Raw genomic sequence first — 20,291 nt, 5'->3', positions numbered from 1 at the left:
CCTCCTATTACTTGCCAAAAAAAAGTTTGCCATTTGATCAATGAGAGACTATTTTGAGGTGCATGGCAGCCTTTTTTTTCCCCCACTAGTGCTCATGACAGTGAATGTAGTTGTTGTGAGAGGAGGTGTGACTTCAGAGTGCCTCCTTGGGTGATGCTCTGCCTCTCATTTCCAGAAATAATTCAAACATGAACACGTGGAAGAAAGAAATGGGTTAAACTCGCATTGACAAGCACTGTTGGTTGGTTTGTTATTTATTTTGTGCCTGGAGTTGGGAGTGGCTGTCAGGGCTGATCTTTGTCCTTGCTGCTTTCCGTATAGTGGAGCAGCTAAAGAGCAGATTGGCTGAGCTGTGAGTGCAGGACGGGAGGGCTGGGAGAGCTTCACCTTTGGGTGTGTGTGTGTTTGCTCCGCACACGGACCCACCGCTACACGGAGGATCTGTTTGCATGGCTGGCAAAGGTCACTTCAGTTCTGCGTGGTAATCAAACAAAGAAACAGATCCTGATATATAAGGGAAAAAAGATTTGAAGAATGCAGAACTGTGTGGCTATAAATTCGTCGTGCTCAGACTGCAAGCGTTTCATGCAGTTTTTTGCTAAGGTTGTGAGTGTCGTGTAGAAGAGAACAGGGTGCGGTTGGGCCCTGGAACACAAGGGAACATCCAGTTGAAACGAGGCTGACGTTTTTATTGCCCCAAATGGACTTTTACACAAAGCACAAATGAGCTCTGCTCCCTCTCATCTGACACAAAAATGTATGAATGTGATTGAAAACAACAGTTTTACACAGAAGAGCTGATAATAAACTGTAGTACAAACTGGCTTCAATTCTACAGAATTGAGAAGAGCTGCTGGGATCTCAGCTGCTATTCATGCTTGTTCTTGCACTTTTTTCTTAATGATTTACTGTAAGTTGCTGTCAGAGAAGGTTATTGATAGACTTTTGGCCTTGCTTGTTGTGATTTAGTGATATTGGTGCTGTCAGTGCTATGATGGGTTATAAGGGTTCGCTGTGGATGCATGGAAGGAGTAATGTTGGATGGATTCAGTGTGAGAGAAACCTATGGACTAATCCTGGAGGATGAAGTGCTTCAGCAGTATTATCTACAGCAATTCATCTAATGGCAAGCTTTTGCTTTAACAGATAGCAAGCATTGCATTTCCATGTGTCTCGTACCTTACTCTCTTTGTGATGCTTGGAAGGTGATGGCTGAAGAGCAGTTTGTGTGATGGGATTAGGAGCCATCTGCAGGCTGTGTTGGCATATACAGCCTTCTGTGCTTTGCTCAGGCCAGGAAATAAACTCAGGCACAACTTTAAATTTCCAATTTGATACCTATCATCTGGCTGCTACTTGAAAAGGGTGGAGATGAGCTTAGAGCATCTTGCTTTAATTTGCGGCTCCTTCCATGCAGATTTGTGTAAGCCCTCCACTAACGGTGACACCCACGAGTGAGATTATTTCTGAGTAGAAGTTACATAAGTATCAAAATGCTTGTTTAGAAAGTTGGAGAGGATGCAGAGATCCTTCCTTTAACAAGAGGGAAGTATTTTGGTTTGCTGGTGCCCAGTTCATGGGCATTGCAAGAGCATGACGTTTGTAGGACTTAAACAGCGGTTCAAAGTATCACGTCTATGATTTGCACTGGCCTGTCTACGTGCACGTGAGAGATTGCTCCTTACTGAACTGCTCTGATCACTGATAATCCCGGGGGTACCGAAATAGCAGATTAAGAGATCTGAATCTCCTGCGTTGGTGGCTGGAGTTTTGCATGGAGTTTCACCGTGCTTCTGGCTGCACTGAGATACAAAGCCACCTGTTCTGCTGATGTCTGATAGGCTCTCTTCCATTTCTGGAAAGTCCTGGAAGCCTTTCTCTGAAGTGAAACCTGGTCACTAATTCAGCTGTGGTTTTACTTCTGAACTCAGACCTCCTTCCTTCTACAAAACGGATACAGAAGTCTGTAGCGTTTGTTTATCTGGATACCTTTAAACACAAGGAACTGTTCTGTATGGGTTTTGCTGCTTTGGTCCACCCTTCAGTTCAGTGTGAATTATTCTTGAGGTACATTAAATCAACATCTTAAATGATATTACTTGCCTCTGTCAATAGTTTGAAGGGGCTTAATTGTTATGCAAATTGTTCTGTAAAGCGTATTTATTCAGAGGGTGAAGTAATTAATCTTACATGAATATATTCATCTGTGCACTGACTGTGTCCCTGTTTCATCCTCCACTTACACCATGTTGTGTGGTAGCAGCCTCAGAAGGTCACATCTGAAGGATTCGTACCTGTGCTGAGTTCAGCACAGAAGGCAGATTGTTTTGTCTGCTGCAGACGTTCCATGCTGCTCTGTGCACACTGAAAAATTACCTGTTAATGTAAAACCAGTTCTTGATAGGGCAGCACTTCTGTTGTTTGCAGTGTTGTGACACTTAGGAGATTGTAGTACTGGATGTGGTGCTCAGGGAGCATCCAGGTCTGAACTGTGTGTGCTGTAACTTCTCTGTTCTTTCCTCTTCATCAACAGCAGCGTCTTGTTTCAGATCCCCTCATTCTCGTATCGTTTTTTGTGCTATTAAGAGGAATTACCTAGAGGATAAAAATGTGATGATTCTTACAGTATCCCTTTATAGATATATTTAGCATGCTCAGCAGAGTAAAGAATGGCATAGCAAACACAACGAGAACCAGAATTGCTCAAAGAGTAGAACCATACCCAGGCAAGGAAAACAAACCTTGATAAGTCAATTATAAAGGCATAATAAGGCCTGCCTGAAGGGATCCTGAGAAGCAGAATGGCTTCAAAACAGTCATAAATCATTTCAGATGTTTCAGGAATGGTAAACCTATCGGTTTGCTGCTGGTTAGGTAAGATGGCTGAAGGGAAAAGTAGTTTTGTTGTTGTTGCTCCCCAGTGTGGAGGCTCTCACCTTACCATGGAGTTGAATTCCGTCAGACTGATGTTTAGAGATTCAAAGTAGTTGATAAAATCCATAGTAAAAAATTACCAGTGTCAGGGAGGTGGTGAAATGATGTTTTTGAAAACTGGAAACCAAAGGGGAGGGCTACAGAGGGCTGTGTTATTGGGGACAGAGACACTGGGGTGGCTGTAGGACCCTTCTGTGTGAGCATCTCATTATTGTTCTGTTCTCATTAAACGGTGTTAAAAATTAACAAGAAAAGAACAAAGCCCGATGTCCTCTGTTATAGATCCACAGTGTGCCCACATCTTGGACCTTCCGTAAAAGCCTAACGTTTTGAAAGGATCGAGTTGATAGGTGTGGAGAAAAATGACAAGGGCTGCCATTGTGTATCCTTTCGTTCTGCGCTGTGAATGGAGGCCAGATGGATTTCCAGTCTTAGCCAATATGTCCATTTTTCGCATTCCTTACAAATGCTGGCTTTGCTGCTTTTGACTTTTAGTAAGACATTGTTACAAGTATCAGGGATGGTTTTATTAAATAACTTGGTAGTTTATGAGGCTGACTTTGAGTTAGTAGACAAAGCTTTCCTGTCCTGCCTTAGTACTTCAGTGTCCTCTTGAAGCATTGAAGGTGGAGAGTGTGGGTAAAGGAGTTTGACTTTTTTTGTGGTTTAGTTTTAGGTGATGAAATTATGTCTGCCTTGGTTGTGATCAGAGCTCAAATAGCTTTTGGCACTTATGCAGTACTTGCTCTGTTTCTCTTTCTGTTCTTCTCTCTAGTCACAATTTATCATGTTTCTGCTGCTTGTACTGATGGTTGTGTTTTCGTTTTTTTTTTTCTCAGTGACTGCAGTTCCTGTCTCACCTCTTTGATGGAAGAGGACTATGACCCAGAAGTGAACTCTCTGCTATAGAACAAGAAGATCTTGTGGAATAATTTGTCTCCCTTTAAAAGCAGTACCCAGTCTAGAAAAAAAAATAGAGTAGAAGAGATTATTTTTTGACCTAGCATTTTTCTGTTCATATGACCTATATTTCAGCATGTAAATAGTGAAAAACAGGAATATATACATTTGTGCCTGCTTTTGAGCTTTTACATCAAGTAGTGCTTATCTTTGTGGAGCATTAGAAGCTACGTGAAGTCCAGAGTATATCCTAACATTCATCTTAAAAAAAAAAAAAAAAACACAACAAAAAAATATATATATACTTTTTTTCTTTTTAGCAAATTTATCTGGTAAAAATGAAGTTTATCTTTTAAGAGCACTTTGGCAGATGCTTCTTATTTAGATTTCAGCATTTGGGGCAAGCTTTTTCATATATCGTGATCTTTTCACTAGAGTATTCGGGTTGATCTGCTGCAGACCATGAGCTGTCCAGCAGACTTGGGTGTATCTGTTCAGTGTTAACCATGGCGGTGTTCTGAATGCTGTCGTTCAGGCTTGGCAAACCTTTTTGTAATGTAACTGACTTCTGTAGTACCACGACTAGAGGATATTTAATGAGGTGAACGTGGTCGTGGCTTTTTTTTTTAGTATAAATTACCTTCTTAGGTTGTTTTTTTTTTTGTAGTGAGAGTGCAAAAAGAGGTTAAAATGAGCAGCTGAGGGGGTGAAGGGCACAGTTGGCACGAAGTGCGGCCTCTCGTGCTCTGCTTTGAGACGCACTATAGCCTCAAGGCTGGCCTTAGAGTATACTGGGGAAGAAAGGAACCAGAAGGTTGTTGAAGCACAGAAAAAGTGAGGACATTGGACTGGAGAGGCCAAACTCTTGGTGAGTGACCATATGTCTTTTTTTTTTCTTTGCTTATGTAGTATTGAGTTGTCTGTGGCTGAACTGAAGGTTGTAAAAATCGAGTAAAATTGTAAACTGGGGAGCCTTCTACAAAAGGACAAAATTCAGTTACATAGAGTAGTAATGGAGTTACGTTTGCTTTTAGCAGTGAAAATCACTAACAAGCTGGAAAGAAAATTTTGTTTCAGGTTCCTCTGTGAGAAACACATCTGCAGCTCTTTGATGGAAGTCCCATTAAGATACATATCTTTCAACCAGCTTGTGTTCTGCTCCTGGCCACTCTGTTTCTTTGCTGTGAAAGCAGTTTTGACATAGGATGTTCTCTGGAGTGTGGAAGTTGGTGGGCTGGAACACAGTTTTAAGCTGGGGTGCAGAACCTAGAGTGTGGTGGATCTATCAGGACTCTGATCTTCTCTCAGTGTCTCTGTCAGTGTTGTGGGCTTGATCATGTTTAATTTACATCCTCTGGAATAAAATATGAAGTGATCGCTCTTGTGTAGCCAGTGAGACAAAAAACAGTGAAGGAATGTACCAGATTCTTGCACATCTTAGTTTTATGGATCAGTGACGTGTGCTGTGTGTTCCATCTTCATCCATCTGCAGACCCATCCTATCATGGATTTCATGGGTGTGGTCTTTCAATGGAACTATAAACAGGAAGTAGGTGGGAATATTTTAAGTTTTTACCTGTTTTGTTCAGAGGAACAAAGTCAGCAGGAAAAAAAAGTCATTTTCAAGTGCAGTACAAAAAAATTAAGAGTGCTTTTTCCCCACGTAGTCGTATAGATCAGGTCTGAGGTTCTGGAAAAGGTGACAGTCAAGGAATGTTCTCTTCATTTACAGATCCTGGCCATGAGGTTTGATGCCTCATTTTATTGAAGGGAGACACTGGACCTAAATGGCGCAGCATGACTTTGTTCCTGCCTGGCTTAACTTCTCAACACCACAGTCAACCAAGGTAACTGTCACAGGGCACTTGCTCTCATGCCTATGGTAATATTTATATGCTTGCCCCAGTGTTACATTGAACTTACAATGTTTGTTGTTGTGTTTTTTAACCTACTTTTGTGATTTTAAGCAAGACTTTTAGAAACATTAAAGTGAAAATATTTATTTTTGGTTTTTTTCAACAAATGTATCTCTTTTATTCAGAGGACATTTCCTTTGCATTCAGACATGGAAGTAGTTCAGTGTTATTATGCTGAGACTTGAGTGGAATCCCAAGTAGAAAATGATTAAGAGCTCTCCCTCCTCCCCCCCAACATATGTGGAGTGGTCAACACTTGAGCTGGCACTTGCAACTAAGGATATATTCTTTGGGTTTGATTTATGACAGTAACGTGGCCATTGCTGTGTAGTACGCTGATAACTGCCGGGCTCTAACTCCAAATTCAGAAATACTGACTAGTTTGTTGGGTTTTGTTAGTTTTTTTATTTTTTTACAACTTAAAAATGGAATTATCTTCTGATTCCAGAAGAAGCTTAGGTTGACCCAGGAGGTCTCTTTTCTTCAATGACTTTTGCATTACTTGTGAATGGCAGTGATGAGAAATACTTTAATAGAATCATAGAATTACACAGGTTGGAAGAGACCTTGAAGATCATCAAGTCCAACTGCAGCCTAACCAGTACCCTAACTCTAAAAACCCTCTGCTAAATCATATAATGTCTAATCAGGTCATGATGGACAAGGTTCAGGTGATTGTTGATGTCTTTGGCTAAGCTGTGCAGATACGGATGCTGTATTGAAAACTAGAACAGGAACGTGGGCTTGGGAGTGTTTTATTACATCCCCTTTTTCTTTATACAGTCCCCTGCAGCCACCTTTGAGAAACATGGAGAGCATCTTCCACGGGGAGAAGGACGCTTTGGGGTGAGCCGAAGGAGACACAACTCTTCTGATGGATTTTTCAATAATGGGCCCCTCCGGACTGCAGGAGGTAAGGATTGGGTTGGAGTGCAGTCTGAGAGCAGCTATTTTGGAGTACTTTACAGAATTGAGAATTCTGCTGAATAGAAACTTTTTTCAGAACTGTATTTTTCAAAACATCCCATGAGAAGTTCGCACTGTTCTGTTCTCCCATGCCACATGCCAAGGCCTTTAGGGGGGGTTCTGTGGAAGCTGTATGTGCATTGTACAGCTTGGTTTATTTTTGGGGATAATCACGCCGTAGTTTAATAAGCTTGGCCTAGGAGTTACTTAGTGAACACTGACTTAACAAGAAAAACAGCCTGTTACTTCCAGTATTGTGCATGCAGTGTTGACGTTTTACTATTTGAATACTTATCTCCTTTTGTTTAGACTGCTGGCATCAGCCGTCCCTTCTCCGCCATGATTCTGTAGATTCTGGTGTTTCTAAAGGAGCTCATGTTGGGCTTTCTGGCAGTCAGCCTGGCTGGCATGGTCCCTCACGGGGCCATGATGGCGTGAACCAGCGTGGTGGAGGAGGAACTGGAGTTCATCGCCACTGGAATGGCAACTTCCATTCTCGGAAAAGTTCTGCCTTTCAAGAAAAGCTGCCTGTTGAAGCCAGGGAAGAGAAGAAGGATGACAAAGAGCGTCTGCAGTTTGAGGAAGAAGACTTTGTAAGTGTGTAGCTTCTCACTGCAAGTGGCAGCTGTGAGAAGCTGGCTTTTCAGATTTCATTTCTGTTACCATTGATAGATTACTAGGATCTAGGGTTGCATTCCATTCCACGTTTGAGGTCCCAACAGATTTAACAGTGATTCCAGTGCTTGCAGGATGTTAGTTGGTACCCCAGAGACCTGGGGACTTGATGACCTTGTTGCATTGGTTTTGGCACAGTATTGGATTTTGTGGTTATTTTGAACTTGAAGACAGCTTTGTAACACTCAAGTCAAATCTTCACTGGAACTCAGAAGGTGATGCTTTGATCTGCTACAGGAATAGTAGCTGTGTTGTTGCCCTTGTGGCTTTGCTTACAGAGCCCTTTTTGCTCTTAAGTACGTCTGTGTAGCTTATCTTCAGTCTTCTTGCTGTTCCTGTCTCCTGTTCTGGTACATGCTGGTGTGTGTGATAACCTCCCCCAGCTTGATCATGACGCATGCCCAGACCTTTGCAACCATCTTTTGTAAAACATCTGGAATAGCATTTGCTTGTCTGAGATATTTTCTGATCTCTCTGTGAATCATTGTTTCTTCAGCCATTTCTTCCATCAGTGTCTATAGTTCATCAGCCTTCTTCTTCCAGCATCCTGCCTCATGGCATTGTTAGTTGTAACAGTCTCTTTTATCCTTGCTCTGTTTTTACTGGAATGCCTTTAGTTTTCAAAACTTCTACAGGCATGAAGGTGTAAGCACCGTTTCTGCTTTTTCTTTCCAATTTAGTTTCTTCTTGTCCTGTTGTCACCCCTTACAGAGATCTAATCTTTATCGGACCATGATTTTTTGTTTTTTGCATCTTACTTCTCACTATTCTCCAGGCTATTGCTGATCAGTGTAATGAGACCAACATTATCTGTACCTTTCTGGTAAAGCAGTATCCTCCTAATGTGATTCCTTCAGCTTCACCTTCAGTGCTTCAAGCCGTTGTTGCTTCCAGTCAAGAGAGTTTCTAGTGATGGTGTGCACACTTGTGTAGATCATCTTGAGCCTTTTGCTTCCTTCTTCAGTTTTTATTTTTGGGAGGCTCTTTATATCTGAAATTCTCATGGCAGTTTGATGTTACTGCATCTACTTGGAAGTTTAGAAGTTGGAGTGAAATATATGAATGCCGTGCAGATGCTTCAGGACAAAATCTAGTGTCTCAGCTTAAATTGCTTCAAGAACCAGTTAGCTTTAAACTGCTGGGTTTTTCACTGGAGTGCCTAGGGACTGATTGCACGCTCTTGTTCAGCTGCTTCTGCTGTAGGAGTGGTAGCCTGCACCAGAGCTCAGTTAACACCTGGAGATCAACGATGAAGCTTACCTGTAGATTCTGTTAATCTGATTTCTCAAGCATGCCATGAGCTGGTTCTTTAGACTGTCGAAAACCTCTTGAAATGTAGAAAGTTATTGTAATGATTGCAGCTGCACTGTTGTAGTCAATCTAAATCTTTCTTCATTTTCTTCAGTACCTTGATAAGTGTCTTCCTCCAACCACACAGCTGTTTTTTCTGTAAATATATTTTCCTTTTTTTCCTCTCTGAAGAAGGTAATACCTTGTGCCTACTACTAGTAGCAAGCTGCTGAAAAACACTCCTATAGCCTTTGCCATAGTGGTGAAACTAAGGTAGACTGTGGTTAAGTATGTGACGTTTAGGCCTGCATGACTGACAGAGTGGGAATGCTTCCCTGTAAAACAGGTTGTTGTTCTGAGTTCTGTGGTGTGAGCTCCACTGCTATAAAACTGACCTGTTACTAAAAAGTGAAGCACTAAAGCAGGAATTTGTAGGGTCTGAGGAAGGAATTCGTGCTGTGGTGAAACTTTTGTTCCTAATTCTTACAGAACAGAAATGCCTACTACTTCAGGAGCTCATTATTGGAGACTTATTCTGTAGCTGTAGTGACTAACACGAAGAATTCATTAAAAAGAGGGAAAAGGTGGCTTTTTTTTTTTTACTGAACTTATTTGGTACAAGGGAATTGATTCAGGTAATCAGGAGCACTTGTCATTGAGTGCTTGGATTTTCTGTTCTCTTCTTTGAGCTTGGACATGTCCTTAGTTGTTCCACTAAGTTCTGATACTGAATCAAAGGTAAGTCTGCAGAGAACAGAGGGCCTGAATGCAGTTTTGCCTTGAAAAGCTGATTCTGAAGCTCCTCGTGAATAGTTTAGCTTTTCTGTGTGTGAATATGTGGATTTTTTTCATTCTTTTTTTATTAGGATCCTAATATTGCCAGGCTGATGATTAAATGCCTGAATCTTTTGTGGGTATGTCACTTTTATTGTGTAGTAAAATGCTGAAGGGCCTCCTCGATTTTCTAATAGCTCTGTTGGAAATAGCACAAAAGCAAATGAGAATATGAGCTTCTTAGGTGTCTTCTGACAGAGCATTCTTCTTCTAACTTGGGTGCTGTTCAAAGAAACAGACTGTAATCTACTAGAAGGATGTTATAGTAACACAGAATCTTTATTTGTTATGTGCAATATAATGAATATACTCAGTTGCATGTTTTGTTTATTTACAGCCATCTTTGAATCCAGAGGCTGGAAGACACAACAACCAGAACAAACCGTTAGGGACACCTTCCGGAGTATGGGGTAGGTAAAGTTATTTACATTGCTGTCTGGAGTGCTGACATCAAAGCAGAAAGTGATAAATATTATGAACTATATAAATTATTCTGCTCTTGAAAATGTGTTTGGCCCAAGAAGTTCTCATTGTTTGCTTCACATAAGCGCTGTGTCTCTTAAGGTGCAAGGTGCACAAAATATTTTTTAATGAATTAACTGCTGATACTTGGTTGCTCAAAAAAGTATTAATCTGTTCTGATCTCTGTTTTATAGTGCAAGGTTGTTAGCTGGCATCACTGTTGGTTTTTCACTTCTGAATAAAGGGAGCTGTTGTGGTTAATTGAAAAAAGATTGGATTTTAATGTCCTTGTCTAATATCTTTTCTCAAAACTGAAACAAAACAGTATCAGATGTAATGTCTAGGGCTTAAAGGGAGCATTATGTCAAGCCTGTTATGAGACAGAAGATTTGTATTTCAAATTCTTTGTTACATTTTTACAGAAAACCCCCCTAGTGCCAAGCAACCTACCAAGATGCTGGTCATCAAAAAGGTTTCAAAAGAGGATCCTGCTGCTGCCTTCTCAGCTGCATTTACATCACCTGTTTCTCACCTGGCAAATGGTAACAAAGCCACCACCATTGTCCCAAGTGTCTACAAAAATCTGGTTCCTAAACCTGCAGCTCCTCCTTCCAAGGTACGAGGTTTTCCAGCCAAGTCAGTGAACTGTAGATCAATGGAAAAGGAGCACATACAGCTTTTCTAACTTAGCTGTTGTTATTTTTGTGTGAAAAGATAATTGTGAGGTTTGAAAACTAGCACTGTACCAGCAGTAGAGCTTAAGAGATTGAAATGTACTTCTGAAAGCTGTATAAAGGTCTGCTGTGCTGCTGCATGTAGACCCATTGCCTTGAAATTGTGGAAGTCAAACATAAATATTTTCATAGCTGTTAGTTCTCGCTGTGTTGTTGCTGTTGCATTTTGTTTTCATTACTTGTAAAACCCTTTGCAGAAGTTTTTCTGTTAATTCAGTCTAGCAGAGCTGCTCTCAAAACTTCTCAAACTGTTCTCTGAAATTACCCTTTACATTTTAATTCTTTATTGAAACAAACAAACAAAAATACAGTAATCTGTGCCCACAGTTGGAACAAAGCCTCTTATTTTCATAGATAATTTAAGGAGTATGATCAGGCTTTTGGAGACGGTCTTGTGACTGTGGTGTGAAAGTTGAACTAATGCTAAAAATGCAAGGTTTGTTTTAGGGGGGGATTTTGAGTTTTGACATCTTCCCTGCTTGTGTTCTAGCTTATACGTCTATATCTAATTCAGAATTATGGCCATATGTTACAGTAGCTGCCTCACTTTCCTTTGGTATATTCCAGGATATTCCATTCAGAACAATTACTAGGTGTGGATTGTACCTGAATCCTTACCATAGATGAGACAATGCTGATAACTGGGCTGGTAGAGCAGGTATTGACTCGTGATGTGTGGCAGCTCCCAGGAGATCACAGTCATGTTAATTGTGATATAAGTTGTGTTCTCCAGTCATGAAGTGTGCATGCATTGACACCGTGCTGTGGTTGTAGAGGGAGTATGATGCTGCTCACTGGTGGGGATTTCAACAACTAGGAACTGTGTGCTGTCTCATCAACAGCTTGTGTGTTAGTGAATGACGACCACTGATAGAGCTAAAGGTGGAGATCTGCTCATCCTTAGGTAGAAAACCTGTGTTCATGATGCCTTCTTTTAAAGGTAGAGACAGAAAGGAGCTGTGGTAGGCTACATTATTCTGAAGGCTCCAGAAGGTTGTGTGGAAGTTGTAGTGCATAAAGCATTAGAGGAGTCAGAACGTTCCTTTTGACAAAGTCAGCAGTACTGGAAAGCTGTCAGAGGCAAACTGGATGAAATATGCTTGTTAGCTGTACCAGAGGAGGAGAACACGGTGGCAGTGATGGAAGCACATTCTTCCTTTAGATGTGGCGGAATTGTTCACAGGTGAGCAGTGAGTGAAGGTCATAATATGCAGGCGATTCCTTTTGATGCTCAGCTGTAGCTGTTGCCCTTGAATCCAGCAGTCTCTAAGAAAGTAGCAGTGATCAGAGTTTGAATTTGTGTAAGCTGCCACTTTGTGGAAGGTGGGAGAATGACAATTAGCAGCCCAGAGCCAGGTACCTGAACGAGTGCATCCATGTGAATATGCAGAGGGAAGCTTCTTGTTAAATTGATTCTCTGCTCCTAAGAAACTTACTACAGGCAATATTTTGGAGACCAGAGTCTTTTCTGGGTTTCAAATACATGTTTGGAATCTGGTATGAGTGCTGAATTATTTATTCAGCGCTGTAGACTACTTCTAAAGTTGGTGTGGAAGGCTATTAATGAGAATGGAATGATGGTCTCCTCTGGTGATGCATTTATTTTAAAAGGAATAAAATAGCCCAATGGAGAGAGAGATCATAGTGAAATTATGGCTTCTGCTTTCATTGCTCACGGATACAAGATCTATTTAATGTCAGATACAGCTTAATCACACCATGCATGAATTATTTTGCTATCAAGTTGGCTTCAGAAACACAATTGTTCAAAGGAACTGTTATGCCTTAATGCTTTGACAAATGTATTTTTTACACTGCCTGATTCGAGTCCTTTGTTAGCGTTACTGTAATAAAAGCTGCCACTTCAGTGTTTGTCCTTGGCTGACGAGACAGGCCCAAGAACAAAATTCCAAGTAACAAAGTGTTATCTTGAAGGCTTTGCTTTTCAGCCAGACTGCCATTGTATCTAAGGGACATTGCAGAGAGTATCCAGAGCAAAACAGTAGGTAGGTACAGTGCTCATCCACTGCATTAAACTGCCAATTTTCTATTACTTTTATTGGCTAAATCAGTGCAGTGATGGACACTTCCAGAGCCCTAAGGAAATTTACATTCTCGGCTTGGACAGAAAGATTCCTTGAGGTGCTGCTTTCTTGCACAGGGGAAGTTCCTGTCAAGTGAGGCAGAACTTTTCTGTGTGACGAACAGCATTCCTATATGAAACATGGGTTTAATTGGGATCTTTGTTTCCTATCTGATGCTAGCTGCAAGATGCACTGATTCTCTCAGTGGTGATTCCAGTTGATGAAGAGCAGTGCTGGATTTTCTCCTTAGGCTCCAACTGCATTTTCTTATTAGGGGGTCATGCCTGTGAAGCAGAACTTGCTGTGCCTTGGAGGAAACAGGAGATGATAATGGGGAAAAATAATGTATTTAGAGGTGAACTGTTTTTGCTTTTCTGCTTGCAACCAACCCATTGTAGTGTCTTACCACTTCTTGTCTTTTGTGTTCTTTTCAACATAGCCAAGTCCATGGAAAGCCAACAGAAATGAACACAAGCCAGGCTCGCTTTCCTCCAGCCGTGACTCTGCCTTTACCAGTCCAGTGTCTGTAACCAAACCAGCGGTACTGGCAAGTGGCTCAGTCCTCACCTCTCCCAAAGAGGTAAGAAATGGGGTTTGGGTGTAAGAAAGGAATTTTATCACTGTCACCTACTGTAGCTTCAACAAAATAAAATCTTTCCTGCATGTGATACCTAGCTTTGTACCCCTGAATTATGTCTCACTTGTACATTCTTAGCACATCTTTAGTGCATCTTTGATGCTCTCAAGTGATCTGGTTGTAAAGCTGTTGCCATTAGCATTTACCCAAACATACTAGAATTTCTTCCCAATTTAAAAATGAAAAACCTCATACTTAATAGCCTTGTGTTGTTAGACACGCATGGACTTGCAGGACTGCAGATACCAAGAAAAGATGTGCACTGAAAGATAGGCTGATTCCCATGCTGTTCTTAAGTACTTTATAGGAAAAGAAAGTGAAAGTGATCTGCCTTGCTTCTTTTCTGTAGGAAAACAACAGCACAAGCAATGAGCTCTGAGGGGTTCAGCTTCATGCCTGTTTTTAGTGTTGGTAGGAGGTAATCTGCTGAGGATAAGGCTGGCTTACCTCCATTTCTGGTCTGTGTGTTTCTGATGTGTGGAGAGAATCTCCAAATGTAAATTACTTAACACTTCACTGGTAACTGTGACTTGATGTGTTTTGGCCAACATTCCTGTGGTTCACTTCATAGCCTGTACACAGTCATTAAAAGCATTAGTTAAAAAGCCAGCATCTGTCACTTGGAGAACTAGATCTGGAGCTGCATCCCTTCTCCTTACCTTTTGTCTGTCTTTAGACTGAGTCCTTTGTACTACTGACAGTCTTCCTTTTTGTGTAAAACGGTGAAGTACAGACACCTTTACAATATAAATATGTAAGCTATATCGGCTTTTACCTCAAGGTAAAGATACCAATGGAACATGTGCTTTATATCATACAGTAGTAACACAAGTAGTCTGGCTATGTTTTTCTTTTCCTCTAAGTTGTGGCTGAAACTTCAGTCAGCAAAGCTGTCGGATTCTTTTCTGACAGGAGTGTAGGGCAGCTGGGCTTTTTGTCAGAGGCAGCAATGCTTCGTTTAATACTCTGTTACCAGCATCAGTCAACTAAACAGAAAGTGCTTAAATTCCTCCCAGCTAAAGCTGAACACTTGCAATATGTTTTTCTCTGAATCTATTGGAGACTGGCAGTATGGAAACTCAGGGCCATGGCCAGCAAGTAATATGGTAATCCCAGCTCTGCGGGACTACTACAGTCTCTGCCCTTTTACTTCTGAGACAGAGATACAAGTCTTGTAAACAATGTCTTGTAAACTAAAAGATACTGCGTAGCACTGGCACTGTATCTTAGCCAGTCCAAGACAAACAAATTCAAGATTCAGTCTGAAATCCTAAAATAGCATGGGATGACTTTTTCTATGAGTAATTGCCCCTGTTCATTGGCTGATGTCCGAACAAGCCTGATGTTATGAATTGTTCTCAGAGTATCTGAGAGATGCCTTGATATTTCATTCAAATGGCTAAACCTACCTTTAAAAAAGATGCCAAAAACCAACTATTTGTATTACTTTACATAACGGTCTCTTCTAGTATTATAAAGCCTTCTAGAGAAAGTAATGAATAAAATGAGAACAGAAATGAATTTGTTCCTTTTCAGTAATCTTATTTCTTGCAGAAAGCTCAAGCGCTTCCAGCAGAGTACTCAGGATTACCCACAGATAGCTGGTTTTCATTCTCCTATGTTCACTGTTGCCTTCTGTCACTTGCAGTCAAACTAATTACCATGTTGAGAGCTTTAAGTACTACAGCAGCTTCTTATCCTAACATTCAGTCATTTGTCTTTTACCATTGTTGGTTTGTTCAATACAGTGTTGAATAGGGCAAAATCTGAGAAGGCTATCTGAGAAAAGTGAGGCATTATGAGCAGCACACACTTCTCTCAAAGCCATCATTGCACACCAGTGTTTCATGTGCAACAGGCATGAGAAATACAAGCAGCTGTTGCTGCCTGGTTATGTTTGCTAAATATTTTAGTTCCCTTGATCTTTGCTCGGAGCACCATGTGGTATGATAACAACACTTCTTTATAAAGGAGATTTATTTTTGAGAGCCTGGGTTTACAACCCTCCCACACTAGTTAAAGGAGGGGAAAAAAAAAGGGAGGGGAGAAGCTACGTGCTTTAGGAAATGGTACTGGTTTTTTAATTGAGAAAAAGGTAAAAATCAAAGCCAGTAAGTAAAGAATGTCTCTGTATATGATATTCTAGTGTTGGGTATCCACACAAGTAGCTGAGTTCCTCACCTTAGAGTAGCCAGCCGTGAAGACTGTATATGAGCAGAAGATTAGGATACTGGGATGTTTCTCATGACGTTTTAGATTTCCTGTGCAAAAATGACAAAACATAAAATTGAAAGCTCAGCTCATCTTGGTTATTGCTGCTTAAATTGCACTGCTGTTGCTGCCAGTGTGCGAACTGTTGTGCCTGGTGCAAAGATTGAAGGTAGTTAAGGAAGCAAAACATTGTGGAAGAGCACGTGAGATTACCTTGGGTTCAAGAATTCAGCTGAGCGGATTTCCTGCAGGTGAAGGGCCGTCCGTGCCTGGCCATGCACAGAACCATCATAGGCAGGAGTCAGCAGCGTGCTCTCCAGGGGAGGAGGCAGAGGCTGTGGCTGTTTAATGTCCAGTTGGTTAAAGATGTGCCACTCCCTGAAAAGAGATTCCCAGCCCAAACCTTAATGTCAGGGTAGAGGCAGCCAGGATGCCTTAAAACACAGTTTTGAACAGAGCCCAAGCTCCCTGGTTTTATAATCTTTGTGGACTGAGTCTTACATGCAGCTCTCTGCCCACATTTTCTGTTGTAGTCTCCTCTTACATGGGAGAGTTATGTTGCCAAGGAACAAAATAAATGTATTCTTGGCCACGTTGACACCTAGGGAAAGGAAAAATAAAATAGAGTTGGTAGTGATAGTTGGGAGCATAATGTGCTGATAAGGGAAGAACTGGGTATACAACACCAGTCACTATTTTGATGGACATCTAAGATTTCCTAAGGAGTTAAGAGCTAGTCCAGGAACTGATGAGCATTCAATAGTAGAGATCCTGAAAAGGGCCCGATCTTTATAAGAGTGTACTTTTTAAAGTTTCCTTATTCTGCTTCCTTTGTCTAGAGTCCTTCCAGCACCACCCCTCCTATCGAGATCTGCTCTTCACGCTTGACAAAGCTGATGCGTCGCACCACTGATAAAAAGAGCGAATTCCTGAAGGCACTGAAAGATGATAGGAATGGGGAGATAACAGAGAGCAGAGAATGTGACAAGCTGGATGATGTAAGATCACTGTCCTTAATGATCACTGTTTTGAAGGAGTTGGGCACTGAAAAAAGCTGTATATGTAATTCAGGCTGTGGGCGTGGAAATGAATGACTTCCCTTGGTCTGACACACATGCCAGCAGAGGTAGTGAGCAGCACTGTGATGAAAGGAGATGCATAACAGATGAAATGCTAAAGGATAAGTAATAAATGAGGTGGAAGGGAAGGTGTGACAGGTTGAAGGTAATCTGGGTCTTTGTAAGAGTTCTCTAAGGGATGGAACAATGCTGTCTTTGATTTCAAACTTGATGTCAAACTACATTCACAGGAAAGTTGGATTCAGTGCTTGTACAAATGTGTAGCATAGAGGCTTAAGCCTCAGGCTTGGACCAGAATCCTAAATGTGAAGGTCTGTGGCTTACTATGTATGTAAACAGTATCCTTAAGAGTGGATGTGGAGGCACTGATGATGGCTTTGCAGTGCCAGCACTTACTCCCCTGGCATCAAAGTGCAGTCCACCAAAATGCCACCCATGTCCTGTTACCTTGTCACAGCTAGGTAGAAGCTGTTTTCAGGTCACTGTCAGTCCAGGCTCTGTTGAAAGCCTTGACTCAAAAGGTCTTGGTTTACTCCCAGGAGCAGAAACTTGAACTTGGAAGTGTGATATCATCGTATTCTTTGCACACTTTGCTTTTATTTTTCTTTAGATGGAGAGCAACAGCACACCAGAACCAAAGGAAAACTGGGAAGAGAATTGCCATCAAAATGGCCTTTCTCTCCCTTTGCCAGAGGAGGGGGAAAACCTCTCTCATTCATTGGAAGCAGAACACAGGTAAGGCAGTAGCCAAGTAATGTCTGGAGTAAAAGAGAGCGAGTCCTCAGACTGTGCAAGAAGGAAACTATTTCAGAGAACTTTCTGGGAAGTACACAAAGCTGAACTGGAGGTGTGGGTTCCATTTCTGTTTGCTGGAGTGGGTGGTGGAGTCTTCAAGTAAAACAAACACTGATGACAGCTGAGCCAAGACCTTGCCAAGGTCTGTAATTAAATTCCTGCACTTCCCTGGTGCCACATCCTTGTGCGTTAATGCTGCCTAGAGATTTACCTGCCCACATGGTGAGGCAACACAAACCTAGTGTCGTTACAATGAATTTATTACTGCGTATCGTATCCTGAAGGTGGTGATCTGGGTTATGAATCGGATATTGCAGGCTCATACATACTGGTTTCGCTCTGTCTACCCTCGGAATACTCTTGTGCTGCTTTAAATTCCGTAAAGGTAGCAGACAATTAAGAAAATTCTTACTTTAGATCTCAGTTTGTATCTTCCTTCAGTGAGTGAGTGGCCTGTGAGCATCTGCTGTGTAAGCGGATGGTAACTTTTAGAGATCCTGAGCTGAGGAGCTGGTTTGTCTCACGTCCTCCTTCAGTGTCCTTGGGTAGGATTTCAGAACTGTTTGGTTGCTTTTTTATCCTTCTGCCAGACCAGTCATTTACCCACTGTATGGAAATGCTGATGATTAAATATTTGTAGAAGACATTGAGTAAGAAAAATATTGGGTAATCACTAAACATTAAGTGGTCTGTAATGGAAAAGATTCCCTGTTGAATTCAAAGTAATTTAGTATAAAACCTTATGCTTCGTGGACAAACTATTCTCACCTTTGCCTTTGTTCCATTGCTTTAATTCCTGTGCCTTTTTTTTTTTGTGTGTGTGTGTGTGTGAATCAGGTTATTGAAAGAAATGGGATGGCAGGAATATCCTGAAAATGATGAGAATTACCTTCCCCTCACAGAGGATGAGCTCAAAGAGTTCCAAATTAAATCAGAGCAGGTATGTTTGTAACTCTTGCCATTTATGCATCAGCCTTGCCATTTGTGCAATGCCCAGGGTGCTCTAGAAGACTTAGAGCAGAAACAAAACTGGATTGTAGTTGATGACCCTCCGTTATCCATATAGAGCACACGTACATACAAGTGAGCTCAGGACCGATGCCCGCAGGTGATTAGTGACAGTTACTCTCTATACTTGTGCTTATTTTAAAACATACTTTCATTCCCACAGCGAAGAAGAAACGGATTTGGGAAGAACGGATTTCTTCAGGGCCGCGGCTCCAGCCTGTTGTTCCACTGGAGAAGCACTTTTAAGACAAAGATTGAGGACTCGGAAACAGAAACTAGTAGCAGCGAGACTTCAGATGACGATGCCTGAGAGAGGGCACAAGAGAATTAAAATAAATAAAACCAACCCAATAAACTCAGTTCATAGTTCAACACGTGTTTGGGGTTGTATAAACTAAACAGAGTTTATTCTGTCTCCAGTCTGTTCAGTTTTTTTCTTCTGTTGATACTTCATGCACAAGGGAAATAATTGTATCCCAAAGAAGAGAGAAATTGGCTTCTTTAGCTTTTTCTTTTGGTTTTGCCCTAATGCTTAATAGAAGTTTGTGCAGCTAGCAAGTTTTTGACAGGAATCCCTTGTGGGGCAGTGCACAAGTTCAGTCTGGTAAGCAGGATACGAGTGGCTGACTGATCTTTGCAACAGCAAGCTTCTAACAGCGCCGCTGCATTACACAATGCCGTGCGGTAACGACGTGCTAAAACAATCATTGTCAATGACAAAAAAAAAATATGGCTATTGAAGTTCTAATTATGTTAAATTAATGCTAATAACATGAATTTATTTTATTTTATTTTTTTGTGGTTTTTTTTTTGGCGGCTCGGGGAGCTTCATCACTTAACCAGGCGTTTGTGGTTTTCTTCTTTTTTTTTGAGTACAGCTGTAAAATATTTGGATATAGGAATTGTTTGTGTTCTTCTTCTTGCAGCCTTGATATTCAGGGTGGATTGTAAAATAGAAATTTTTTGTGAGATTTCAAAGATTAAGATTATTTTGATAACATTATTTACAGATTTAAAAGAGAAAAAAAAAAAAGTGACTATCACATTGAGTCTGTATGAGGGGGAAAAACTACTGCATCAAAAATAACTAACTTGGAATAAATATTTTGCATCAGTTTGCCAATTCTAATTGTCTTTCTTATGTAAAGAAAAGCTTTCCTCTCAAGGGATGTGCAACGTTGGGGTTCCAATAGCGCTGGGGATAAAGAGCTGCTTCTCCCACTGTGTTTTATCCACTTGGCAAACATTGCTGTAGTGCTGGGACTGCAGGAGCTGAACTCGGCCTTTACAAAGGGAGAAGGGAGAGAACAGTGGAGAGATGACAGCCACTGTTGGTTGGTTTGGTTGGTCTTTATTTTTTTTGTTTTGGTTGTTTTTTTTGCTTTTTTCTTGCTTTTTTTTTTTTTTTTTAAAGAAATTAAAGAAAATCATTGGAATTATCTCCCACTCAAGCAGTTTCCTTTTATTTTCCTCTTCATACGAAATAGTGGAGCTCAACCGGTCGGTGTCACTGCCTGTTCCTGGTGCAATGCTGCTGTCTGTGTTCACAACGTGGCAAGGGAATGTCTGAATCCAAAGCTGTTTTCATTGAAATCTTTTTTAAAGAAAGAAAAAAAAATCATGAAAACATTTCTATTAGATTAAAAAGGATTTTACAAACAACTCAGGTGTGGCCTAAGCTATGTCAGTGTCCGTTCAGGGGCGGAAGGCAGCTGGGTGTCGGTGTGGGGTTGTGCCTCAGAGCTGGAGCTGGGCGCTGCAGGGCA

At 41.2% G+C, this 20,291-nt stretch overlaps 1 protein-coding gene across 2 annotated transcripts in view; it reads left to right on the top strand.

Annotated features, from left to right (window-relative positions):
• Positions 1-19,648, top strand: part of GPBP1L1 (GC-rich promoter binding protein 1 like 1) — a 29,694-nt gene extending 10,046 nt beyond the window's left edge. The window contains exons 2-13 of one of the 2 annotated variants that reach the window (XM_015870294.2): positions 3,217-3,284; positions 3,774-4,702; positions 5,567-5,681; positions 6,534-6,663; positions 7,026-7,309; positions 9,853-9,925; positions 10,400-10,593; positions 13,235-13,375; positions 16,483-16,641; positions 17,333-17,457; positions 18,355-18,457; positions 18,689-19,648. In XM_015870294.2, the coding sequence (XP_015725780.1) occupies positions 5,622-5,681; positions 6,534-6,663; positions 7,026-7,309; positions 9,853-9,925; positions 10,400-10,593; positions 13,235-13,375; positions 16,483-16,641; positions 17,333-17,457; positions 18,355-18,457; positions 18,689-18,835 (1,416 nt within the window). In that variant the 5' untranslated portion in view covers positions 3,217-3,284; positions 3,774-4,702; positions 5,567-5,621 and the 3' untranslated portion in view covers positions 18,836-19,648. The remainder of the gene's footprint in view (positions 1-3,216; positions 3,285-3,773; positions 4,703-5,566; positions 5,682-6,533; positions 6,664-7,025; positions 7,310-9,852; positions 9,926-10,399; positions 10,594-13,234; positions 13,376-16,482; positions 16,642-17,332; positions 17,458-18,354; positions 18,458-18,688) is intronic. The other variant, XM_015870293.2, reaches the window with a different exon arrangement.
• The last annotated feature ends 643 nt before the right edge of the window (positions 19,649-20,291 follow it).

This window comes from Coturnix japonica, chromosome 8 (assembly GCF_001577835.2).
Source record: "Coturnix japonica isolate 7356 chromosome 8, Coturnix japonica 2.1, whole genome shotgun sequence".
NCBI lineage: Eukaryota > Metazoa > Chordata > Aves > Galliformes > Phasianidae > Coturnix > Coturnix japonica.
This window is presented reverse-complemented; position numbering and strand designations above follow the sequence as displayed.